This window comes from Zychaea mexicana (genome assembly GCF_025766255.1).
Source record: "Zychaea mexicana strain RSA 1403 chromosome Unknown BDB00scaffold_124, whole genome shotgun sequence".
Taxonomy (NCBI): domain Eukaryota; kingdom Fungi; phylum Mucoromycota; class Mucoromycetes; order Mucorales; family Lichtheimiaceae; genus Zychaea; species Zychaea mexicana.
In genome coordinates this window covers 1-22,153 of record NW_026516787.1, presented here as the reverse complement: position 1 = coordinate 22,153, position 22,153 = coordinate 1, and the positions used below count along the sequence as shown (strand labels likewise).

The 22,153-nt window shown below is 41.4% G+C and overlaps 9 protein-coding genes across 9 annotated transcripts; 5 read left to right on the top strand and 4 right to left on the bottom strand.

The window, feature by feature from the left end:
- The first annotated feature begins 291 nt into the window (after positions 1-291).
- On the top strand, positions 292-1,378 carry BDB00DRAFT_851415 (Rhodanese-like domain-containing protein). Its single transcript, XM_053125504.1, has 4 exons — positions 292-742; positions 816-893; positions 1,001-1,158; positions 1,241-1,378. The coding sequence occupies exons 1-4, from the start codon at positions 341-343 to the stop codon at positions 1,296-1,298; spliced, it is 696 nt and encodes a 231-aa protein (XP_052974098.1). The 5' UTR covers positions 292-340; the 3' UTR covers positions 1,299-1,378.
- Positions 1,379-1,593: 215 nt separating this feature from the next.
- Positions 1,594-4,101, top strand: BDB00DRAFT_851412 (heterotrimeric G-protein alpha subunit, GPA3-like protein). The gene is made up of 9 exons (XM_053125503.1): positions 1,594-1,988; positions 2,110-2,294; positions 2,384-2,547; positions 2,662-2,790; positions 2,906-3,035; positions 3,161-3,314; positions 3,408-3,492; positions 3,680-3,707; positions 3,782-4,101. Exons 1-9 carry the CDS (start codon positions 1,871-1,873, stop codon positions 3,851-3,853), a joined length of 1,065 nt encoding a protein of 354 aa, XP_052974097.1. The 5' UTR covers positions 1,594-1,870; the 3' UTR covers positions 3,854-4,101.
- Positions 4,102-4,440: 339 nt separating this feature from the next.
- On the bottom strand, positions 4,441-5,499 carry BDB00DRAFT_792346 (uncharacterized protein; the record flags this gene model as incomplete). The annotated part of the gene is made up of 3 exons (XM_053121113.1): positions 4,441-4,628; positions 4,758-5,316; positions 5,404-5,499. The coding sequence occupies 3 exons, from the start codon at positions 5,497-5,499 to the stop codon at positions 4,441-4,443; spliced, it is 843 nt and encodes a 280-aa protein (XP_052974096.1).
- A 307-nt stretch (positions 5,500-5,806) lies between these two features.
- Positions 5,807-6,484, bottom strand: BDB00DRAFT_792345 (uncharacterized protein; the record flags this gene model as incomplete). The annotated part of the gene is made up of 3 exons (XM_053121112.1): positions 5,807-5,838; positions 5,876-6,101; positions 6,215-6,484. The coding sequence occupies 3 exons, from the start codon at positions 6,482-6,484 to the stop codon at positions 5,807-5,809; spliced, it is 528 nt and encodes a 175-aa protein (XP_052974095.1).
- A 2,993-nt stretch (positions 6,485-9,477) lies between these two features.
- BDB00DRAFT_88762 (major facilitator superfamily domain-containing protein) lies at positions 9,478-11,888 on the bottom strand. The gene is made up of 7 exons (XM_053128443.1): positions 11,590-11,888; positions 11,274-11,476; positions 11,131-11,188; positions 11,016-11,018; positions 10,370-10,926; positions 9,913-10,294; positions 9,478-9,753 (listed from the first exon to the last, which is right to left on the bottom strand). The coding sequence occupies exons 1-7, from the start codon at positions 11,621-11,623 to the stop codon at positions 9,578-9,580; spliced, it is 1,413 nt and encodes a 470-aa protein (XP_052974094.1). The 5' UTR covers positions 11,624-11,888; the 3' UTR covers positions 9,478-9,577.
- A 571-nt stretch (positions 11,889-12,459) lies between these two features.
- BDB00DRAFT_773667 (Ssl1-like-domain-containing protein) lies at positions 12,460-14,186 on the top strand (the record flags this gene model as incomplete). Its single annotated transcript, XM_053120110.1, has 5 exons — positions 12,460-12,653; positions 12,764-13,278; positions 13,406-13,562; positions 13,655-13,825; positions 13,949-14,186. 5 exons carry the CDS (start codon positions 12,460-12,462, stop codon positions 14,184-14,186), a joined length of 1,275 nt encoding a protein of 424 aa, XP_052974093.1.
- A 340-nt stretch (positions 14,187-14,526) lies between these two features.
- On the top strand, positions 14,527-15,828 carry BDB00DRAFT_851400 (uncharacterized protein). Its single transcript, XM_053125502.1, has one exon. The coding sequence runs from the start codon at positions 14,660-14,662 to the stop codon at positions 15,581-15,583; it is 924 nt and encodes a 307-aa protein (XP_052974092.1). The 5' UTR covers positions 14,527-14,659; the 3' UTR covers positions 15,584-15,828.
- BDB00DRAFT_851387 (ADP-ribosylation factor-like protein 5A) lies at positions 15,829-17,333 on the top strand. Its single transcript, XM_053125501.1, has 7 exons — positions 15,829-15,998; positions 16,070-16,157; positions 16,237-16,296; positions 16,426-16,509; positions 16,608-16,733; positions 16,813-16,838; positions 16,917-17,333. The coding sequence occupies exons 1-7, from the start codon at positions 15,889-15,891 to the stop codon at positions 16,963-16,965; spliced, it is 543 nt and encodes a 180-aa protein (XP_052974091.1). The 5' UTR covers positions 15,829-15,888; the 3' UTR covers positions 16,966-17,333.
- On the bottom strand, positions 17,312-18,679 carry BDB00DRAFT_851384 (50S ribosomal protein L30e-like protein). The gene is made up of 2 exons (XM_053125500.1): positions 18,602-18,679; positions 17,312-18,223 (listed from the first exon to the last, which is right to left on the bottom strand). The coding sequence occupies exons 1-2, from the start codon at positions 18,602-18,604 to the stop codon at positions 17,429-17,431; spliced, it is 798 nt and encodes a 265-aa protein (XP_052974090.1). The 5' UTR covers positions 18,605-18,679; the 3' UTR covers positions 17,312-17,428.
- Positions 18,680-22,153: the final 3,474 nt, after the last annotated feature.

Genomic DNA, 22,153 nt, shown 5'->3' with positions numbered 1-22,153 from the left:
TGTTTGAAACACCTGACAGTAGCTGCAACGGTCAATAAAATGAATTTGACCGACAATTATCAATGAGGAAGGGGTTGAGGTATCAACGAAGAACAAAGAAAAGACGAAATTGCAAGCTATAGCTGAAAGTGAGTCTGGCAAATTTGGGGATGTTAGCGCAAAATAGTCGATATACGCGTATTAAGTACAAGGTAAGTGACACTTTGGGAAGAATAACCATCATAGATTACACCGCAACAGCATTAATCGGCCTTGCACTTATGTCATGTGCCGGCGCGTTAGGTGGCGATGATGATGGCAAGTCCACGAAAACATCCAACATACAAAAATAGAAAACGAAATGCTTATTAAAAAGAACCATCCTCTTCAAACAGCCTTACTATGCCAACTCAGAATGAAAATTATATTTCCGTTCCGCTGCGCGCACATCAACCACTTTTCTGACCTCGTTACAAACCGGAAAATGGCAACCCAACAACGCATTCTGAATCTTCGAACACTGAATGCCCTGCAATGGGCAACGCGACGTAATCCCGCGAGAACCACTGTCCGAGCAATGCATATTGCTTTACGCCCAGCATGTGTAAGACCTCGTGTTAACACCAACAGAATCACCACCACTACTGGCCCATTCGTCAGCAGTTGCAGCAGCAGAGCGCAACAGTTACGAACATATACTATGGAGCACAAGGATGCAGTTGACTTTGAACAAGTACAACGGATTGTCAATGATAAAGATACTGTAAGCTGTCGCTGTGTATGTGGTGTGTATAAGGAAAGGGATTTGACTTTTTAACCGCGGTGTATGGAAATAGGATTACATTTTGCTCGATGTACGCGAACCGAGCGAGGTCATGCAAGGATTCATACCATCTGCCATCAATATCCCCTTGGTACAAATATTAAGGAGGAAGGCTCCTCGATACAATAGAGCCGATGCATGAAAAAATAGTTTGCTAATTCACGTGGTTGATCACAAATTTTATTGGATGATATACAGAGCAAACTTCTTCCTGCGTGGACCATGTCTGCAGAAGAGTTTGAAGAAGAATATGGCTTTGAACGACCCAACGAAGATGACAAGATCATTGTTTACTGCCAAGCTGGTATCCGTAGCGCGAATGCAGCAGATTTCCTGCGTGAAATCGGCTATAAAGTGTAAGTCTGCTATGCCTGCGGTACAAGCAATGTGTGTCCGGCAATTACTAACGAGAGTACCCGCCTGCGATATGTATATTAGAGTACTGAATTACCCTGGAAGCTATGCCGATTATGCTAGCAAATCATCAGCCCAATAGAATACTTGAATGACAATAAAATGGTCCAAGCGGAGGGGAAGAGCGCGGACGTGCGCATTATAGAAGGTGGTAGATGTGGGTGAATACATATGCACATACATGCTACATGTGCTGTTGTTGTTGCTGCTGCTGCTGCTGCTGCTGCTGCTGCTGCTCTTAAGTGGCTGTGCATGTATGCACAATATGGACACGTACAGTACGCTCTTTCACTTGAGTTCTCAAAATAAACAATAATAGCAGTCAAGAAGAAAGAAGGAAAAGGGAGGAGAGTGATTGAGAAGAAGGAGGGGCAGCACCTCTCCATTCTGCCCTGAGCTGCTCACACCCCCGCCCCAAATGCTCCTCCTAGCTTTTTTGTTGCTTCTATCCCTTTAAAAAATCGCCCAAAAAAGTTAACCATGGATTGTCTTCGCTTTTCCTCCTTGACGTACTTTTGTCTTCCTCTTTCAAGTCTCTCTTTCCTCTAGCAAACTCTTTTCAAGTCCACTCCTTTTATCTCACACACCGCAGCTGCTCATTGACTTGTTCATTCATCGTCAACCACACACTCATTGTAAAATCACACAAACGAAATGGGCTTATGTGTATCCTCAGACGAAAAGACGGAGAAAGACCGCAGCCAAAACATTGATCGCATGCTCGAAGAAGACTTTCGAAAGCTTAAGCGAGAGTGCAAAATTCTGCTACTAGGCATGTAATGTATATCAGATGTTCATCTATACAGAGAAATTGCTAATTAATCCATTCATCAAACAACAACTCTCTTGCATATGCGCCGTCCACCACCCCGCTTCTTCTGACACGACAACAGGCAGTGGAGAGTCTGGCAAGTCAACGATTGTCAAGCAAATGAAGATCATCCATCAGAATGGTTACACCACCGATGAATTGATGGCATGGCGCACAGCTGTCTACAAAAATTTGATCGAGTCCGCTCTTGCATTGATCGCTGGTGTTCGCAAATTCGACTATTCTTTCGAGGAGGAAAAAAATGAAGTATGACGCTCAATCCCTTTTCTTGGCACACACACCACCACCATCACTGTTTTGATCAAGCTAATTCATTATCTAATTTTATTCTCCAGTATAATGCGCAACAGATCATGGAATATAAACTACACAACAACAGCGACAAGCCCATCTGTCCCGACATTGCAGCAGCTGTTGCATGCATTTGGAAGGATGCGGTAGTAACGCGTCTTCTAGATAAAGAGGGAACAGATTTCTATATGATGGATTCGGCATCTTAGTGAGTTGTTTTGGCGAGTCAGTTTCTTCTTCTACCACGACAACATGTGTAAACACGCCACTTGTTTATTAGTTACTAATCGATGTTGATGACTTTTCTTCTTAATCTGCTTAGCTTTTTTGAGGAAGCGAATCGGATAGGTGAGCCTGATTACGTACCTAACGTGCAGGACGTGCTACGTGCGCGATGCAAGACCACAGGCATAACGGAGACCCGATTCAAAATGGGACAGTTGAATATCCAGTAAGTCACAATGAGCAGCAGTATTAGTTAGTGGCAATAGCAATAGCAGCAGCAGCAGCAGCATTTTTTCATGCTGCAAGCAACTAAATTAACAACAACAACAAACCTTTTTTAGCATGTTTGATGTCGGTGGCCAACGTTCGGAACGTAAAAAATGGATCCATTGCTTTGAGGCAGTAACCTCCATTATATTTTGCGTTTCCCTGAGCGAGTACGATCAGGTTTTGCTTGAAGAATCTCGCCAGGTAATTAATAGCAAGATACAATTTCGTCTCCTTCTGCCTGTATGGCTGCTCTCTTCCCCTTGTACTCCACGAGATGATTTTTTGAATGTCGAATACTTTGTAACCATACATCAATTTTGATACAGAATCGAATGATGGAAAGTTTGGTCCTCTTTGAGTCAGTCATCAATAGCCGATGGTTTTTACGAACATCGATCATCCTCTTTTTGAACAAAATTGACGTATTCAAGAACAAATTGCCAAAAATACCATTGGAGAAGTATTTCCCCGATTACGGAGGTAATATTATGCTATTCGACATGTGGTGTTATTCTGCTTGGCAAATAATAGTAATAATAGCTACTAATTATATGATCATTGTTGCCTACACAGGTGGCCAGGATATCAATAAGGCTGCCAAGTATATCCTTTGGCGATTCAACCAGACCAATCGAGCCAAGCTTCATATATTTCCTCAGTAAGTTCTAGAATTTGTAGTGTTTGTAAACCAAGTCGATGCAAGAACAATACGTCACCGATCATCATTAGCATAAATAGAAGAGTTTGATATCTCGCTACCCCTTGGCATCTCCGGCTCATTCTCCCTCCTCGTTCTGATCACCCTTTGCTAATCAACTTTAACTTTTTTTTTGTATATATAATAGCCTTACGCAAGCAACTGATACACCCAATGTGAGTCCAGCTGTTGTGATTTATAGTCAGTCTTACTGCTAGTAAGAAACTAACGGGAGTTTTATTGCTACTAGATCCGCCTCGTCTTCTCTGCCATTACTGATACCATTTTAAGAAACGCATTGAAAGATTCAGGAATCTTGTAAACAAACTTCTACAGCGTTTTCTTCTACATATACATCCATACATACACTCGTCGTACAAATTATAATTATCATCATTTTCCTTATACACTCGTGCAACAGCAATCTATACATTAAAAAGGCATACATCATCCCTCCACACTCACAAACTCACCTTCCCATTTTCTGCATTTTCAAATCATGTGTTCGCATAGAACTCCACCTTTTGTGATATTTTAATTATAATTACTTCTACCATTAAAAAACTTCTGTCTTTCTTCTCTTGACATACGTGACTCTTCATTTAAAAATATTGATAGATATGATACAAAGGTCATAAATGTTAACAAAGATGTTACTGTCGTAATAAAGACGACAGCAGAACATATAAAAAAGAAGTGTATCGATGAATTGAAAAGGAACCTTCAATGATAACAAGCATAGTAATTGTTGTACATAAATAGACTAACAGATGTAAGATAAAGATTTTAATACATAAGAAGAAAAAGTGTGTGCGTGTATCTGTGCTTGTGCATATGCACTTGTGTGTGTGTGTGTGTGTGTATGGATGTGTGTATGTACATATAACCACTAAAATGTGGCATTTTGTTTTAGCTATTTGTTACATCTTTTCTTCCCAAACACTGTTTCAGGTGACGCTCCAGCGCCTCAGGTCGGGTATACTTCTTTAGCTCATGACAACCGTGGCAGTAACGTGTGATAGGATCGTTGTTTACATGGTCATGGGTAAAAAGATGATCGTCCAAGGATCGTTCGCTAGTGTAACTCTTGGCGCATCCTGGAATACAGCAATGATAAGAGTTAGGCTGATTGATAATTGTGTACGCATTTGGCGGCAGTGATGGAGATGGTGTTCGACTCGAGTTTTGTGATGGTCGTGATGATGATTGATTATGGTGGCTCTTACTCATCTTTTGCTTCTTTTTCCAGCAAATCTTTGCATGACGTGTCACTGAATCGATGCGGGATTTACATTTCTTCATCCTGCCACATATGTTGCACTTGTAGTTAATGTAGCGATTGTTCATGCGATCGTGGACGCTGTGTATATGGCGTGGCAAGTCACTTTTACGTCGACAGTGTTGATTGCATCCTTGAAAGAAACAGGCATAAAAGCCATCGTTCTTTCCAGCAGTAACACGAGGGTCTTGATCCAGTCGTCCCTGGTCTTTATCACTGAGCAACCCGTTATCATGAGCGTTACCCTCAAGTGGCAATGTCCTTCCTTGTGTAGCAGCGGTCTCGAGTTTATCGTGTGTTGTTTGAAGAGACAATAAATCTGTATGATAACCGAACCCATTGCTTTTCCAGCTGTTTGGAGGCGTAGGTAAATCCTTGCTAATTCCTTGTTCCACTGCTGATTGTGGAGTGGACTTTTTTTCTGAGGATTGATACACTTCGTAGGATGATGATGGACCTCCGTGCGGCCCATGTTCAAAGGTTGGTAGATACTGGTGACGGGAGGGCTATAAAATGAACGTTACAGTACATAACATTAGCTCACTACTACTTTCTGACGATAAAAGCTTGCCATAACTTTATTCAATGCATACAGAAATTTCGGTTTGGTTTGGCGGTTGCTTATCAGCCTGGCCAGAGAAAGGCTGGAACCATTCATCAATGCTAGTCGATGACGGTATGTCAAACATTTGAGTTGCATAATGCTGGTGCGCATTGCATGCGGCTTCTAGATAGAATTGTCATAAGTGCGTTGCAACGATTAGTCGTGTTATAAAAATCTTATAAAATTAGACAGTGGTGTTTTTCTTTTGGCATAAACCTCACAAACTACCTGGACCGCTGGTACTGCCATTGAAAAAAGATGAATCAAATTCCATAAAAAGTCTGTGCCCACGATCTAAGAGATGGCTGCTATAGCCCCCTGCGTTTTTATCACCACGGCGGATATACATGTCATCATGAAATTGAGCTGTGCCAAGAAGATGAAGGTTATGCTCAGTAAGTGCTTTCTTCTCGTATCGGTTTATCTATAGTAATGGTAAAATATGATGATGGTTCTCTTACATGAATACAAATCACCGTCATGCCCTTTGAAAACAGCGAAATCTTCTACCGTCAACTCTGAGATACCAACCATAGGTCTTGTATCATTTTGTATGACATTATCATGCTGACCGAACTGTTGTGATGGGTTGTTGTAAGTCGAGAGAAAAGACCACGATGAGCTCAGCGGCTCATATTGCTGTTCATTCCATTCGCAGCCATTCGACACACCATTGGTAATGATCTTCTGTACATAAACAACGCATGTATTTTTTATACAGAGTATATAATTACTTTCACGACCATTTTTCTTTCGCTATAATGGGGATCTTCTTTAAGGCTTATCGATCGGTAATTTACCAAATTTGGTTCCGCGCCGTAGGTGCCGCCAGCGCCACCCCACGTGTTGGAAAAATGTTCTAATCTGTTATAAGGTACATTGCCCAAGCTTTCTTGCTGCTGTTGTTGTGCAAGGGACGGTGACGGTAACAGAGATAGAGGAGCAGCTGTAATACTTCGTTTCTCGTTTTCTTGTAGAGCGACAAAGTTTCCGGTAGCACCACCATCACCACTTGCGAAATAAGTCAAAGATGAAGACAACCCTTCTTGGTTGGTGTAAAAAGTATCCATTGAGATATAAATATGTATAAGTAATATAAGACAAAGGAAATATAAATAAATTAGTAGAAAATACAGTAAAAACAAGGTAAAGCTATTCCGGAACAAAGAGAGAGATAGGTAGGTAAAGAGAGGAAGAAGAACAAGCTTCCAATTTGCTGGAAAAGCTCAAAAGTAATGACGTTCTTATATAACATTCATAGAAAGAAGCAGTGGTAATGACAGTCCCATTAAAAGCTGATACCCATGACACCAGTTCAGTGGTGGTATAATCAGGTAAGTAACCGACGCAGTGCTGATTGTGTCGATGACCAGGGTACATGGTGGAACACTCGCCGCTGTGTTGTGTGTCAGTAGCTATTATATAAAGTTTCACTACTAGTAATGGTGCTTATTCTATTGACGTAATAGAAAGAAAAGGTAGCGGCGCCCCTCTTCATCGTCTTCCTCCGGTACCTTTCTTCTTTCATTAAAAAAAGTGTCTATTGAATAACTACTAATAACATGAATAAGAAAATATCAATAAAGCATTAAAGCTCTATTGGTTCGTCATCCTGTTACCGATTAGATCGATCTGCCAAACTTGATGTGTAGTGCGACTAAGACCGGAATTGATGTGTTTATTAGGCTAAGAAGGTGCAGCCATATAAGTGACGCTTTTACAAATACAATAGCAGGAAACTGCTTCAGCATAACATCCCCCTACTCAGCAACAAAGTTTGATTTCAATTCTTTTGTACTCCTTGTTATTGTATGCAGAAAATGATTAATGATCTTGTATATCCTTACACCCAAACGCCTACATTGTATAATAAACGTACAAAACCATTTTCAGCTCTTCTTACTGATAAAAGGATGGTAGGGTTTCATGCTTAGAATTAAATACAGTATAATGTAAAGTAGAAGAGAATCGAGATATGAATCTTATCGCCCTTTTCCCACATCAATTACTAACTGTCAGCTGGTGTAAATCACGAATTGCTACGCAATGCGTAAAAGAAGACCTTCAGCAAGTGTGCATTTACCAGAAGGGAAAAGAGATAGAGATACCAATGTTAGATAATGCGTTTTTGATGTAGGATCCTGCATTCACGTTCCCGTGAAGATCGGAACATCTCTGTGCGCCATACGGAGATCAGGGTGCCGCACACTTGTCCTTGTTTGCTCTTAAACGCCGATGCAAATAAATTATGCAGTTATATGGCATCAGCACCAATTGTATCGTCTCGTTATATTTGTGCGGCGCGCTTATAGATACATACTACACTTGTGTTGTTGTGTGTGGATACATAAAATGAAAGGGAAGGTCTAGATTTTGCTTTTGGGACGCCAGAGCTTACTAACTTACCGTTTTAAAATATATACTTGAGCTACGCATGATCATGATCACATGTTCGTTCTTCTGCACCGCACATACACCGGTGAAGGAGTGGAGAAAACGTTTTCATGTTTCAATTTACAGTAGCGTGATCTTAGACAGAAAACTTCGTAGAAAGGTCACTGAACTGTCTACAAGATGCTGTAGGGAAACGCAAATATATCGCTTAACAGCATTTTTTATCCCATAAAAGCGTCCTGGTCGATTCATCATGTAGAGGAACGTGTAGATTTAAATGAAGTCCAACGCGCAAGAAGAGTGGGCACAATCCTACTATACGCCTCTAGCACCTAAAACGGCCTTCCAACGTCATGTGAAGGTCCAAACGGTGACCTGAGATATTGGATGCAGTTGATCAAAGTATATTTCTGTTGCATAACCGGTCATGGTGCTCAAGATAAATACGATGGAGAGAGGGAAAGGAAAACTAAATGGCAATCATTAATTAGTAGCAGTCAATCCCATCGATCCTTCAGCTCTTCATCTTTGATAGTGGGAGCTGCCTCTCGGCCAGAGTAATACACGAAAATGACTATCAGCGAAAGTTTTGGCCCGACCTGCTCCTCCCTTTTTCTCCTAGAAATAATAGACCAACTCTTCCATTCGTTCGTCGAGTATGACATCTTCTGTTCTGTGCTCGCGACTGGATTCTGGTTTTTACTGGGTACAATGGGAGTTTTTGATATCAAATTATGCCAAGAGCACCTGCGGCAATTTGAGAGGCTTTGCCCACATGCAAGACGCTGCGTATCCGAAATGACCGTGCTTGTCGACCTCGACAAGGAAAGCCGTTATTACTGTGCGGTAGATGACTTCCAATTGTGGTTTGGTGCCGCATGTACAGAATGGCTGCTAGTCTCCAGTGTGGTAGACTACATTTTATAGTAGATGCTAACCCAGAAACCTTGCGGTCCTTGCTTCTACCAAATAGTATCTTGATATCTGCAATCTGGGAGAGATAGCGTTGCAGGTTACGCACAGATATTGGCCGTTGATACATAAACCGACCATCAGCGTGCCGAGGTGAAATGTTTGTGGGTTTGTACCGCAGCCTTCGTATTTACAGTCATCTACTAGTAGTATATAATAGCTATCATGTTAAATAATTTGTAACAATCATTGTATAAATGATGGCCACAAGCTACTGATTGGGGTGATGACGATGATGATGGAATACTGTAGATAGTCATCAATTAAATATTGTTTGTCACAACATGTTGTATGGTACTATACACTTTCGCCAGAAAAAGAAATAAAGTCTTATGCTCTACTAACGTCTGAGAACAAGACAAAGAAAACAGTGACTAGTATATATCTATGGCAGGATCGAATCTACAAAAATAGCGGCTTCTACTGTACCGTCGTAGCATCATACTAATGATGACATTGTTTGATTTTTCTTCATAAAAGTAGAAACAGAAAGAAAAACAGAAAAGTGATCTGCAATAAGAAGAAATTAAGGGGTATCATACAGCATACATGCATATGGCTTGTGACCGATCTTCAGAATTTCTGCGTCGACAAATGCAATGTCGCCACATGTACTGCTCCCACGTGAGATATTCTATAACTTGATAGTATGATAAGTAGGTTGCGTTTCGCCCTCTCGAAGGTGATCAAGTAATCACGTGTGGACAACAGTGCGGTTTATGTATAAGCATGTACTTATTTTCGAAACTATTTGAAGTTCCAACCCTACTGCTGCAAGGCAAATGGCAACATTTACATCAGGTAGTAAATACTAATTTTGATATACATTTTGGTACAGGAGTTGGCTCATCTCCTAAGAATATAAATGTAAAAGGTGCAGCTAAAAGCAGAAAGCAAGCAATAATAATACAAAGCCAGAAGAACCCAACTTTATCGAAAAGAAATCCACCTAAAAGAGGCCCAGTGATAGCGCCTATAGTAAAAATATTTATCATCAGCATCAATTTATTTGTCACCATTATGTTATGTACGAGTCGTTCTCACTGATAATACGAATGAAAGAGAGAAGACGAGCCATTTTTTTTTAAAAAAAAAAACAAGGGTTATAATGTTCAAAGCTTATGATACATACCGCTAGCAAAAGCAACATTAAGCAGAGCATAACTGCTTGCAGTTCCATCTTTACTGCTGTTAGTCAAAGAATTAACTGCATGTGCGATTTCTGGGAATGCTGAAACAGTAAATGCCGCAGCAAAAAAGCCTTCGAGAGCAAACAGCACAATTAAAGGAACAATACTTCCAAGTGTTGAATGGTTTGGTATTCCCATCAGACCGGTGCAAATTCCACAGAGAGTCATGGTAATGGAAGTTATCCACTTGGGACCGAAACGATCATAGGCATATCCGCATATTGGCGTGGCTACGAAGGATGGGATCATTTGAGCTAGGAAAACGATGCCGATTTGACCAGAATTGTAGCCCCATTCGCTGGCTAAGCGGATCGGCATGGTGGGCTAATTAAAAGAAACATACTAAACGTTGAAGAGACTTATACTACCATAATGGATCAGATGCAAGCTTTATCTTACCTCAAAGACATTGAATGCAATTCCAAATGCAAAGCTGGTGAGCATTGCTACTAGAGCCCTTGGATACCGCATAAGCTGCACTACGGTGAAAGAGCGAGAAACAGGGGGGGATTCTTCATTCGCCAAAATCTCTTCTTTGGTGTCAGCAGTAGCATCAACATCAAGGTGCGATAAATTTTTGTTATTGCTAATATGGGATGAAAGATGGTTCTCCGTTGCCGTTGTTGTAATAACTTCACTGTTGATAGTCGCTGTTTCATCGCCTTTCCGGGAAGAATCACTGTTCGTAGCGCTAAGAATGTTGCTATGTCGACTCTGTGCTTCTTCGTGTTCTTCTTCTTCAATAGCAACGAATGCACGTGGTGCTTCTGTTGTCACTATTGCTTCATTGCCGCCTTGATTATTGCCGCACTGAAGAATGCTATCGGCTGACGGCTCAAACCATTCTGCCGAACAGTTTCGACGTTCAATTACAAAAATCCGTAGAATCAAGTCGATGACAGTAACGATGAGACACAAAATAAACGGTGCACGGTAACCATAACTATGGAATAATACTGTGCAGTTGAATTTGCTGTATATCAGATATCTGCTCTGAGCTATGCCGTAATGTTAGCAGATATATCCCGTGATTAAATACACATACCACCTGTAAACATACAAAAATGTGTAAAATCAAACTTGACATCAGTATCAAATAACAGATGGAATATATTAATTTCACGCAAATTACTTATACTATTTAATAATGGCAATATTACCTCCAATTGGTGCGCCGGAAGCTAGTCCAACTGTATGGAATGTCACTGCTTTGCTTAACTAAGCGAATCTTAGTGGATGTAATTTTCCCCAAAGTGATAATGTAGTTATTCGATTACTTGTATACACGTCATAAACGGCGTACCTGAGCTCCGAGGACTTGTGGTGGAGAAGTATCAACGATGAAACAAAGACCAAGTGTCCAAATACAAGCATCTGCAAAGCCTTGTAAACAGCGTGCAACTCCAAACATCCACAGTTGATTTCCGTAAAGGAAGAAAAAGATGGACCCAAATAAGGCTACCATTCCCAAAAGCATAGGGTATCTTCGATGAGGTATTCGATCGCCTAGGTAAAATTTGTTTCATTTTGTTGTTGTTGTTGCAGATCCCAGGTTAAGATCGACAACATTAAAGAGCACTAAATCAGCGATCATGAAACAATGCGGAGAAAACATTTACCCATATAACCAAGGAAGGGACAAGCAACAACCATTGCAACGGCAAAGAGGGCGAGCAGTATACCCGTCTCTTTCGAAGTTTCTCCAGAATTTTGTACACCGTTGCTTTCTTGTCCGGTTAAAGATCTTGGGTCTTTTCCTTCATGTATCGCTTCGATTACAAAGGGCACTAGATACGAGGATTTTTATTTGATATCTCAAGGTTATCATAAATAAATATTTATAATTTTTTCCTTTAAAGCGGTAGAAGCAATCGTATGTTCTTGTCTGCTTCTCAAGTCTTCCAAAAATACTTACTAATGGGGATGATAATGGTATAAATAAACATCTAATAAAAAGAGGCCGTTGATACAGTATCATTATAGAGATCACGGTTATTTTTGTAGCAGGAAAATACATATACGACTATCATCTTCTAACAAAGCTTACGTTTGTAAATAATCCAATGCCCACCGTTACCAATACAAAAGCGTTGGATGCTCGAAACCTAAGAAGGATTGGCTTTTTCCGTGCGTTTGTGCAAGCGGTTTGACGGTTATCTTTGCATCGTAGTAGCTTTGTCATCGATTGTCCAAACTGCGATTCACTTTTGAATAGAACACTAAAAGAAACAGTCGAATTAAAATGCTTGGAGATTCTCCATCTTAAATGCATTTTCTACTGTAGCCTAGCCTACTTTAGCAGTCCCCTCTAGTGCTTCAAGTGCCTGATCCATAGCACCAAAATCAAACTGAAATGGATGTGCGTGCAAGAATGAATAAAGCCCGCTCGACTCGACCACGTTCATTTCAGTCACACAGGGCCACGCTGCGACGTTCAATGCATTGCTTTTCCTGCTGCCTTTTAGACATTCACTCACCACTATAACACTATGGGTTCTCGACGCCCTTTGGACGAAGAATATATCGACATTGATGATACCCTCAATCAAGACGACGAGGCCGGCAACGGAGGCTACGCTTGGGAAGAAGAGTACAAACGAAGTTGGGATGTTTTACAAGAAGACGAAGAAGGGCGATTAAGTAGTGTCGTCGCGCAATTACAGCAACAACGAAAACGACGGAGGTATATATACGATTTTACCATTTACAACCGATCTTACTTGAACCAAGTCTTATATATTAGTGTCATTGAGATGATCAAGGATTCTTACGTACTTGCTATTTTCTTGCTAGGTTATTGAAAGACACAGCCGTGATTCAACGTGGCATTATTCGACACTTGTTCCTGATACTCGATCTTTCGGAAGCCATGAACGAAAAAGATTTACGGCCGAATCGGATCGATCTCACCGTAAGCTACGCCAAACAATTCGTCATTGAATATTTTGATCAAAATCCCATCTCCCAGCTGGGCATTATTGTCACACGCGACGGCATTGCGGAAAAGCTAACAGAACTGAGCGGCAACCCAACCGACCATGTTACCGCTTTGGAAACAAGAAATAATATTGAAACGAGCGGCGAGCCGTCCTTACAGAATGCACTGCAGTTGGCTCGATCAAGTATGGTGGGTGTACCCAGCCACGGTTCCAAAGAGATACTGCTGGTCTTTGGCGCCCTCACAACGTGTGATCCATCGGATATCCATGATACTGTGAATTTGCTTCAAAAGGAAAATGTGCGTGTAAATATTGTCGGGTTGGCAGCAGAAGTACAGATCTGTCGAGAATTGTGCACAAAAACAAAAGGTAATGAAAAAAAAGCTGATGATTAAATAAAAGGAGAATTGGGTAGATAGACGCAATAATTAGGTGGTAATGATGACGGTGCGTATAAGTGATGAAATCAATAACTGAATCGTGTAAACACCAATAGGAACGTATGGAGTTGTTTTAAACGAAGCACATTACAAGGATCTCTTGTTTGACGCAATACCGCCACCGGCGATCGCACCTACCAAAAACAGATCAAATCTTGTAATGATGGGCTTCCCTCGTCGGCAGAGGGAAAATCAGGCGACGTTCTGTGTATGGTAAGTGGCGGTAAACAACTCAAGTGACTTAAGAAACGTAAACAAGATTAACAAATGATCTATCATTTTCCTCTTTATTCTTATAACAAAAGCCATTCAAAGCTGACGACAGCCGGTTACATTTGTCCGCGATGCAAGTCGAAAGTATGCGAACTGCCAAGCGACTGCGATGTTTGTGGACTGACACTAGTCTCGTCACCGCACTTAGCAAGATCGTACCATCACTTATTCCCCGTAGAAAACTTTGACGAAGTCAGGGCCAGGTAAAGGGATGAAGAGGAGTAAGAAAGAGGGGAGAAAAAAAGATCGAAAGGAAAATGTTATATGAAGCAAAGTAATGACTCATTGCCCTTGCTCGGTCTGCACCGACATATATTGTACATCAGCAATTTACAGTCCTTGCATTGCTTCTCCTGTCTAGTTCCGTTCGATAAAGCAGATACCGGCACCACCGCAACCACATCAGCAGCCAGTTCGGGTCAGTATGCGTGTCCAAAGTGCAAGCAGGAATTCTGTATGGATTGTGATATATTCGTCCATGAAGTGCTTCATAATTGTCCTGGCTGTTGGAGCACTGCAAGCAGCAATAACAACGTCAAGGCCCAAAATAAGAGCCTTGCATGAATTTGGTGCCAGGAGGCGTGCGGAGGTTGTGCAAGTGGTGAAGGTGGTGTACAACCTCCTCCCGCAATGGTGGCCGGCCAACCTGATTCGCTGCTGCTTACCCGCTTCCTGTCATTTTCGGATAAAGAAAAAAAAAAAAGAAATCTAAAGTGTTGCTCATGGGAGAGCGGGGAGGAAGCGAAGTTTGTTGTTGTTTGTGGCTATCAGTTATCAGACAACTGACTGTCATGTATGATCTTGGCATACATGCATCATTGTATATCTTCTTAAAAGTCGAGATTGAATAAATTAAGTAATCGCGTGGGATGTGCGTACGCTTGTTTGTCTCTTTTGGATCTCGGTCTGCCCCGCGATCTTTAGGACAACTATAAAAGCACGCCGCATTCCTTTTGAACACTTCACCTTTTCCCCCTTTTGTCACTCTCTGCTCCTTTCTCTTCCTCTAACCAACACTATCTTGTTATTACAGCAACATGTCCTGCTTATTGCACAATCTGCCGTCCGAAATCATTTGGCAAATTGTTTCGTACTTGTCACTAAAAGACCTCACAACTGCACGGCTTGCATCTATGAAATTACGGCATTTCTGCGACCATCCATCCCACTGGAAAAACATCCGACTTGAACCACCACGAAAGGCGGCCACAACCACAACGACGGATGATAAGAACAGCAACACCAAACCATCCAGCATGCCGCTATGGCAGATCAACGATCTTGAACACATTCTCGAGCCGCATCTCAAACACATCCAGTCCATCCGGATATGGGGCGTGCGTGACAACATTGTCCGGTACCTACTCCAGCATTGCGTCAATCTCAACGATCTGACTATCTGCGGCTGGACTACGCTCTCGAACCATGCTTTCAAGACATCACGGACACGTCTTGCCTTGCGGCGATTGGAACTAATTGGTGCAGACCAGCAGCCCAACTATGCCGCCATTGATGCCCGCTTGCTGGGTGATTTATTAACACAATGCCCAGACTTGTCTGAACTCATGCTCGGTTGCCAAGTGCACATTCATGCACGCACGCTCTTGATAGAACTCAGAAAGCGCAAAAACTCTACCTCCAACACCACCCAGCAGCACCGACAACAGTTGCCGCCACTGCAATTGCGTTCACTCACACTGGCCACGCGACGTACTTGGTCACAACGACATGTTGCCGAACTATTAGACCTTTGCCCACATCTCGAGCGCGTGTCGCTCTTTCTAGCTGCAGCAAAGGGTTTCGATTTGAAGAAAAGCGAAGATATCCACCAGCTCATGATGGCAGATAAACCGCAAGAAGTATCTTTAGAGCCCAATAGCGATGGTGAAGAGGATGACGCCCAAGACAATGTTGTTGGCATGGCACACGATATGGTTATTTTTCGTCGCTTGTCATCATGATCACCACCGCTAAATACCATCCATCATCATTATCAACTGCAAGCAGAGTGGGCAGGCTCCACCATAATACCACCAGCACACCTTCATCTTTTCTTCTCTCTTAAAATCATTGTCGACTTGGCATTTTTGCACTTTTCTTCTCTTCTTTGTCTTCGCATCCTATCATTTTTTGTAATATATTTCAGACAGGCTTTTCTGGAATATAAAACTTGCACACAAAATAAAAAAGTTCAATCCATTTTTGCTCTTCCTCTTACTTTCCAACTTCCGCAAAAAAGATACATAAAAGGAGACACGCACACATAATGGGCATTGTCTTTAGTAATTTATGGAACAAGTTATTTTCAAAAGCTCAGGTTAAAATCAGCATTGTCGGTCTCGACAATGCCGGCAAAACAACCATCTTGTATAAATTGTAAGCGACTCAGTACAACATGAACCATAACAACCTACTGCCAAGCTTCTCATGTGCTTATATAATATTAGGTTACTCAACCAAGTTGTCACAACAACACCTACGATCGGAAGTAATGTCGAAACAATTGAATATAAGAATATCCGGTTTCTCATGTGGGCAAGTACATGTGCTTTTCTTTGCAGTTGGATGTCGTGATGAGCTTGTCGACGATAGTAACACGGGCATCTTTTCGCAGGATATTGCTGGACAGGAAACCATGCGACCTACGTGGAAGACGTATTATGTTGACACAAAGGTTAGAAATGACTATTGGATGAGAAGGATGGATTGACCTGGTAACAGTGGGCTATGATGGGAGTTACAGGTAATGAGCGGGTGGGTGAGAACCGGGGAGCCTCACAGGCAGGCTTTCTTTATTGTATAGGCCGTCATCCTAGTGATTGATAGTACGGATAATGCCCGGCTCAATGTGGCAAAAGAGGAAATGCACCGAATGATGGAGAGCGAGGTAAAGCATCCATTACTGTTTACAACGTCCCGCAGTTTCATTATTGTTTATATGAGCTGATTTTTTTCTCGCTTTTGTTGGCATAAATAAACTTATAGCAACTCAAAGACGCATGTTTACTGGTATTTGCCAACAAACAGGATGTAAAAGGAGCCATGACAGCATCCCAGATTTCCGAAGCTCTCAGTTTGACTAGTCTCAAAGATCGACAATGGCATATTCAGGTAAAAAATAATCGTAAGTTATTTATTCGCATACATATTAACTCCATGACTGAAACTTGTTTATATTGCTACTTATTAGGCATGTTCTGCATTGACAGGAGAAGGGTAAGAAGAAACTTGGGACAGCAATTACGATATAATCGACGCGTATGCGAATATGTTTCTGACGCAAAGAATATGTAGGTTACACGACGGTTTAGACTGGCTGGTTCTTCGAATCACGGGCTCTTGATATCGTCAAGCTTCATCAGGGGCTGGACGACAACATACATACCCAACACCCGCGCACATTCTATTTGGTATGCGACATGCTACATATATATACATATCCTATCTACTACATCTCAAGAAGGCCCCGCTTGTAAATATACTTTGTTTAAGCAACATAACGAAAACAACTATGTTTAGATTATACGTGGATATCATTCTAGAAGGGCTAGAACCGACCATGCTAAAGAGGGTTAGTAGTGCCAAGAAGCAGGACGTTTCCAAAGTAAATATGGAAAAACAACCAAAAAGCAATTTGAATTGTATGTAAAGCTATTTAATGACTATGTACAAGTTTGATACAAGCAACAGCGGGGTTGCTTTTTTATTCAAAGGTATTATTTTTTTCACAGCCATACACCAAAAGTAAATAGTGAAAAACAACTATCCTATATTCCTAGCAAACACAGATAGCAGGGAAGGGCAATTTACTGACGAGCAGCAATTTCCTTGGCAACAACAGCAGCACGCTTAGCCATCTTGGCCTGGGACTTGCTACCGTTGATACCACCACCCCAAGTCTTGCGGTGCTCATCCCACTTGTCATTATAGTTAGCCTTGACAGCAGAGACGACGTTCGCGAGTTCGTTCTTGTCAGCATCCTTGACCTCGGTGAAAGCAATGGCAGTGACCGATTTCTTATGAACAACTTCACCCAGACGGCCCTTGTTGTTGACAATGCAGTAAGGGACACCCATCTTGCGGCAAAGAGCGGGCAACCAAAGGACCAATTCGATAGGGTTGACATCAGCGGCAATGACGACCAACTGAGCCTTCTTTTGCTCGATCAAGGCAGTGATGTGGTTCAAACCATACTTGACAACGACAGGCTTGTCGGTCTTGGGCACCTCCTTTTTGGCAGCCTTGGCTTCGGCAACAGCACGGAGACGCTGGCGTTTCTCAACCTTGGTTTCGGGACGATACTTGTTGGCCAACTTGAACAATTGAGCCGAAGTGTTCTTGTCCAAAGTGTTGGTGAACTGGTTGATGGCAGGGGGGACCTTCAAACGGGTCCACAAGATACGCTTCTGACGCTGGAGGCGGACATATGCGGGCCACTTGACGAAACGGGTCACGTCGCGCTTGGGCTGAACGTCTTGACCAATGCCAAAGTTCTTGGAACGCTTCTCGAACAAGGGGTTCGTCTTGGTGGTCTTGCCGGCAGTCTTCTTGATAGGGTAAGGGGCAGGGGCGACCTTCTTGCCAGATTTCTTTGCTGGGGGCTGTTCATTGAGTGTCAAAACAGAATGTTCGATCAGATTCAAATTTTCATTACAAAAATTCACAACTCTGATTAAACGACACTCTAGTAGTTGAAAGGAGCAATAGAGCAACGCACCCACAAGGGATAGTGCACCATCGCTCCAAGCAACTCAGCCATAGAGAATTGTTCACAAAAGAAACAAAACAGTAGGGGAAGAGAGAATGACACGCTCGTAAATTGGTTCCCATAGAAATGCCAACACGAGGTATAAGAGTCTTACATATCGTCAGCAGGAGCTGGGATAATGCTCCTAGCCACAGAAAATCAAGTTTCCTGATCTTGCCATCTCGGTAAAAGGGTAAAGAGAAGGATAATATCAAGGATATTAAGGACTTACCATGATGTTGGACTAGGATATGTGATGGATGGATAGGTTAGATGTGATGGATATAATACTAGTCGCGTAAAAAAGAGGAAGAACAAAACGTTTCCCAAGACAGCGAAAATTTTATCTTCTTCAATAATTCGATGTCCGACACGTCTTGGAGAAAGCAGTTGGTCTGTGAACAACGTCCTTCGTCTTCTATCCTGCTGCAAGAGCCGTCAGCATACTGTTGATTCCCAACTGTACAGACACCTTTGTTCAATGTTTGCGAAGGTCCTTTTTGATGCTCATTTGGAACAATAAAAATGCGAATCAACACGGGTACGGTTGAAGCAAAATTTTATCAGCTTTTCATGATTCTTCTACATCTTTGGTTCAACCAGACGAAGTGCTTTGTGCGATAAACAATACCTGTGTATTAAAGAGATGCGACATATCTCTATCTCTGTATTGAAATAATTACCTCTATATTTGAAATCCTTGGTAGAAGTTACGAAAATGTTCTTACCTAAAAGGTAACTAACCCCGCCAAACATGCTTTACAATGTCAAAGCTTAGGGTGTAGTAATAATGCGGGCGAAGCGAGGTGCTCAGGGAAGTACTTTAGGCGTTTGAGGTGTTTAGGGTGGCATAGGGTGCGATACGTATTGTAGTATTACTCTAGATGATGGTGCTTGGAAAAGAAAACATACTCGCGAAAAAGAGATACCTTTCAAGAAGACTTATGCACCTTTTTCATTATGCTAATAAAGATGATTCGCATAGTGCTTCGTATAAAGTGACCTCGGCTCTGATCTCTGCTTCCATTGTTGCTGAAATGCTCTAAAATGTGGGATATGGGTAATGAGTAGACAAAATGATTTTCATTCCCCACTGCTCCTTTGCGTAAGCAAAGATTTACCAGTGTAACTTCTCAAAATGTGGTCATGGAAACGCCTGCCATGACAACGATATCGTAATAGACAGATGACGATTTAATTAGGCTTCTTTTTGCTACAAGGTGATACTGCTCTAGTTTTTGAAAATAGACAATTTAAGAATTATACCCGAAATACTGTTGCATACACGCTCCATAGGGAATCTGGGGAGAGTCCCCTTGCGACGCTTTTCCGTTCACTGATCCAAAACGAAGGGGAGGGGTTCATTCATTCGAGCGAAGCGAGGAAGGACCGCAAGTTATGTACTTAAAACTCACGGTTTTTGGAAGATATGATCTCTGTGGATTATTAACAACGTATAATTATTTATGGGTTTCAAGAAACAATGGCTTAGTAGACGAGGAAGGCATGTTGGCGAATAATGCTATCAGTGGCTCAGTAATAAAGTCGCTTTAAAATTTATATGAGTGCCAGCCTAAGATGATATCAATCCGCAGCAGTCATGAATCGCGTATTGCGATCATCCATACTCCCAAAATATGCTGTTTACTACTTGCCTGGTACAGCGTATGATATCGGTTTGTTGTAGGCTACAAAAAGTAGTACTATATAGCTATTATATATTACTATTAGTCATTCCTCACGAGGACATCTCAAGGTTACGCATATCACTACAGTAGTATTATGTTAGGTTAAAAAGATCAGATCTGCTGTTAATCGTCGTTAAATTACATATGCTAGAGTATTATCGCTTAGTACATCTGCTGCAACATCAAAGAATCTTGATAACTACATCACTTGATATTTGGGTATGTAATGTAAGAAATGCTCAGAGGAATATTTAGAAAAAGAACGCCAAATATAGAGCTTTATACTGGAGAAAGAAGAAGAGAAACAGAAAATATGACCACTACATACAGAGCAAGTTGTACTTGAAAGTAAAGACCACGCGGTTTGAAACACTGATTATACTTTATAAACCATCTTTTAAGAGTGTGGATTACCAAGCGCTTGCGAATTGCAAGTGCATACGAAGATTTTTGTTAGCATCGCCACTGGGGTGCAGGCACGTATCACCAGTTTAAAAAAAAACTGATATCCTATCCAGGTAATAATAGGGTGGTAGATAGTTATCATCTAGTTTTCTAACACAGTGATCTTTATGCAGAAACTGTGTAATATGGAACTATCACTCACTGTTTGAACATGGTGATATTTTGCTTATTCATGCACGCAGAAACGAGGGTTTCTCGTGTTATTTATGCGGTTATAGTTGGGTTCTATATGCATCGCATATGGTTTGAATACCACGTGCAGCCAGTTTTTTACAGAGGTCTACATGTGTATGACTTTGCGTGTAGATGAGTATGTACAGATACAGTATGATAGGGTTAAAATGGTGGCGCATTGTCTGTCCCCATTGGTTTTAAGTAATGTATAATTATTCACGTTATAGTCGAATGAACCGATTTAATCTTATCTCAGACATTGTCGCATGATTTACGAGCAGCAAAAGATAGCTAGAACAAGTATTTATGGAGGGAAAGGAGCACGTCATATTATGTATACTACATATAATTGTCGGTAGTACTGTAATGGGAGGAGAATGGAATGTAGCGAACAGTAGAAAATACAAGCAAAATGTCGTATCGTAAAGCGCGGGATGGAGCAGTGTCGTCGTTCAAGACACCACATAAAAAGGTAGAGCAGCTGTTAGTTTGGAGATTAGAGGTAGCAAAAAAAAAACAGAAAAAAAAGCCATTTGATATTTATGTTCCACAGGCGTTGCTACTTGAGACAGATTGAGGTTTGCCAGGAAGCGGTCAAATGGATAAACGCAAAGAATCAGTAATGTACGGAATATAGGCAAGAAGGCAAATCCCTTATCTTGCCCTGAATATAAGAGATTTGAAAGTACCCTCTCTTTCCCTGGTACGGCTGATATTGGACGGAGATGTTCGATACTAGTACTGTACTTGAGACTATAACGCACGACAGGTGGCAGATACGTCAAGTCATTCAGTAAGCATGAACCTATGTAGAACAATAATAATTGCATGTCCTCGGTGAAGATTAGGGCTCATAACATTGTCCAAAAACACTAGATATATGTTATACTGTATGTATGATAGATCTCACACAGACATTTAAACAACATACAATGCAGATATCATACTGACATTAGCAAAATACGAAGATATCGTTTAACGTCGCATAGGCGATTACAATCAAGAACAAGAATTGGTCGATGCAGCAGAGTTATGTCCCGATCTGTCCGCAATCAACAACCGTATCTTTAACATGGCTTTCAAACACTAGCCACGTGATTTGCAGTAGTGCCCAACGTCGCGTGCTATTTTTCAGATCAATGACGACAGCCCGTCTCATTTTGGTTACCAACGTGCTGGAAAGTAACTTTTCCAAGGCAACAGGTGGTTTTGTAAGGTTACTGATTTGGTATATGTGAATTAAGTTCTCCTAGGCGATCTGAACGGTATGGTGCATTTCACCTGTAATCGCCGATAATTTAGACGAACTTTGAAAAGCTTCAGGGACTCACTATCTCAAGATATTACAAAACTATACTTTAAGAATGCTTTTTAGACCTATTATAAATAATTATTAAAGTGTAGAAGTTTGAAAAACCACTTGAAAAGAAAGTTGAAGCCTTTCAAAGTTGGTCGGT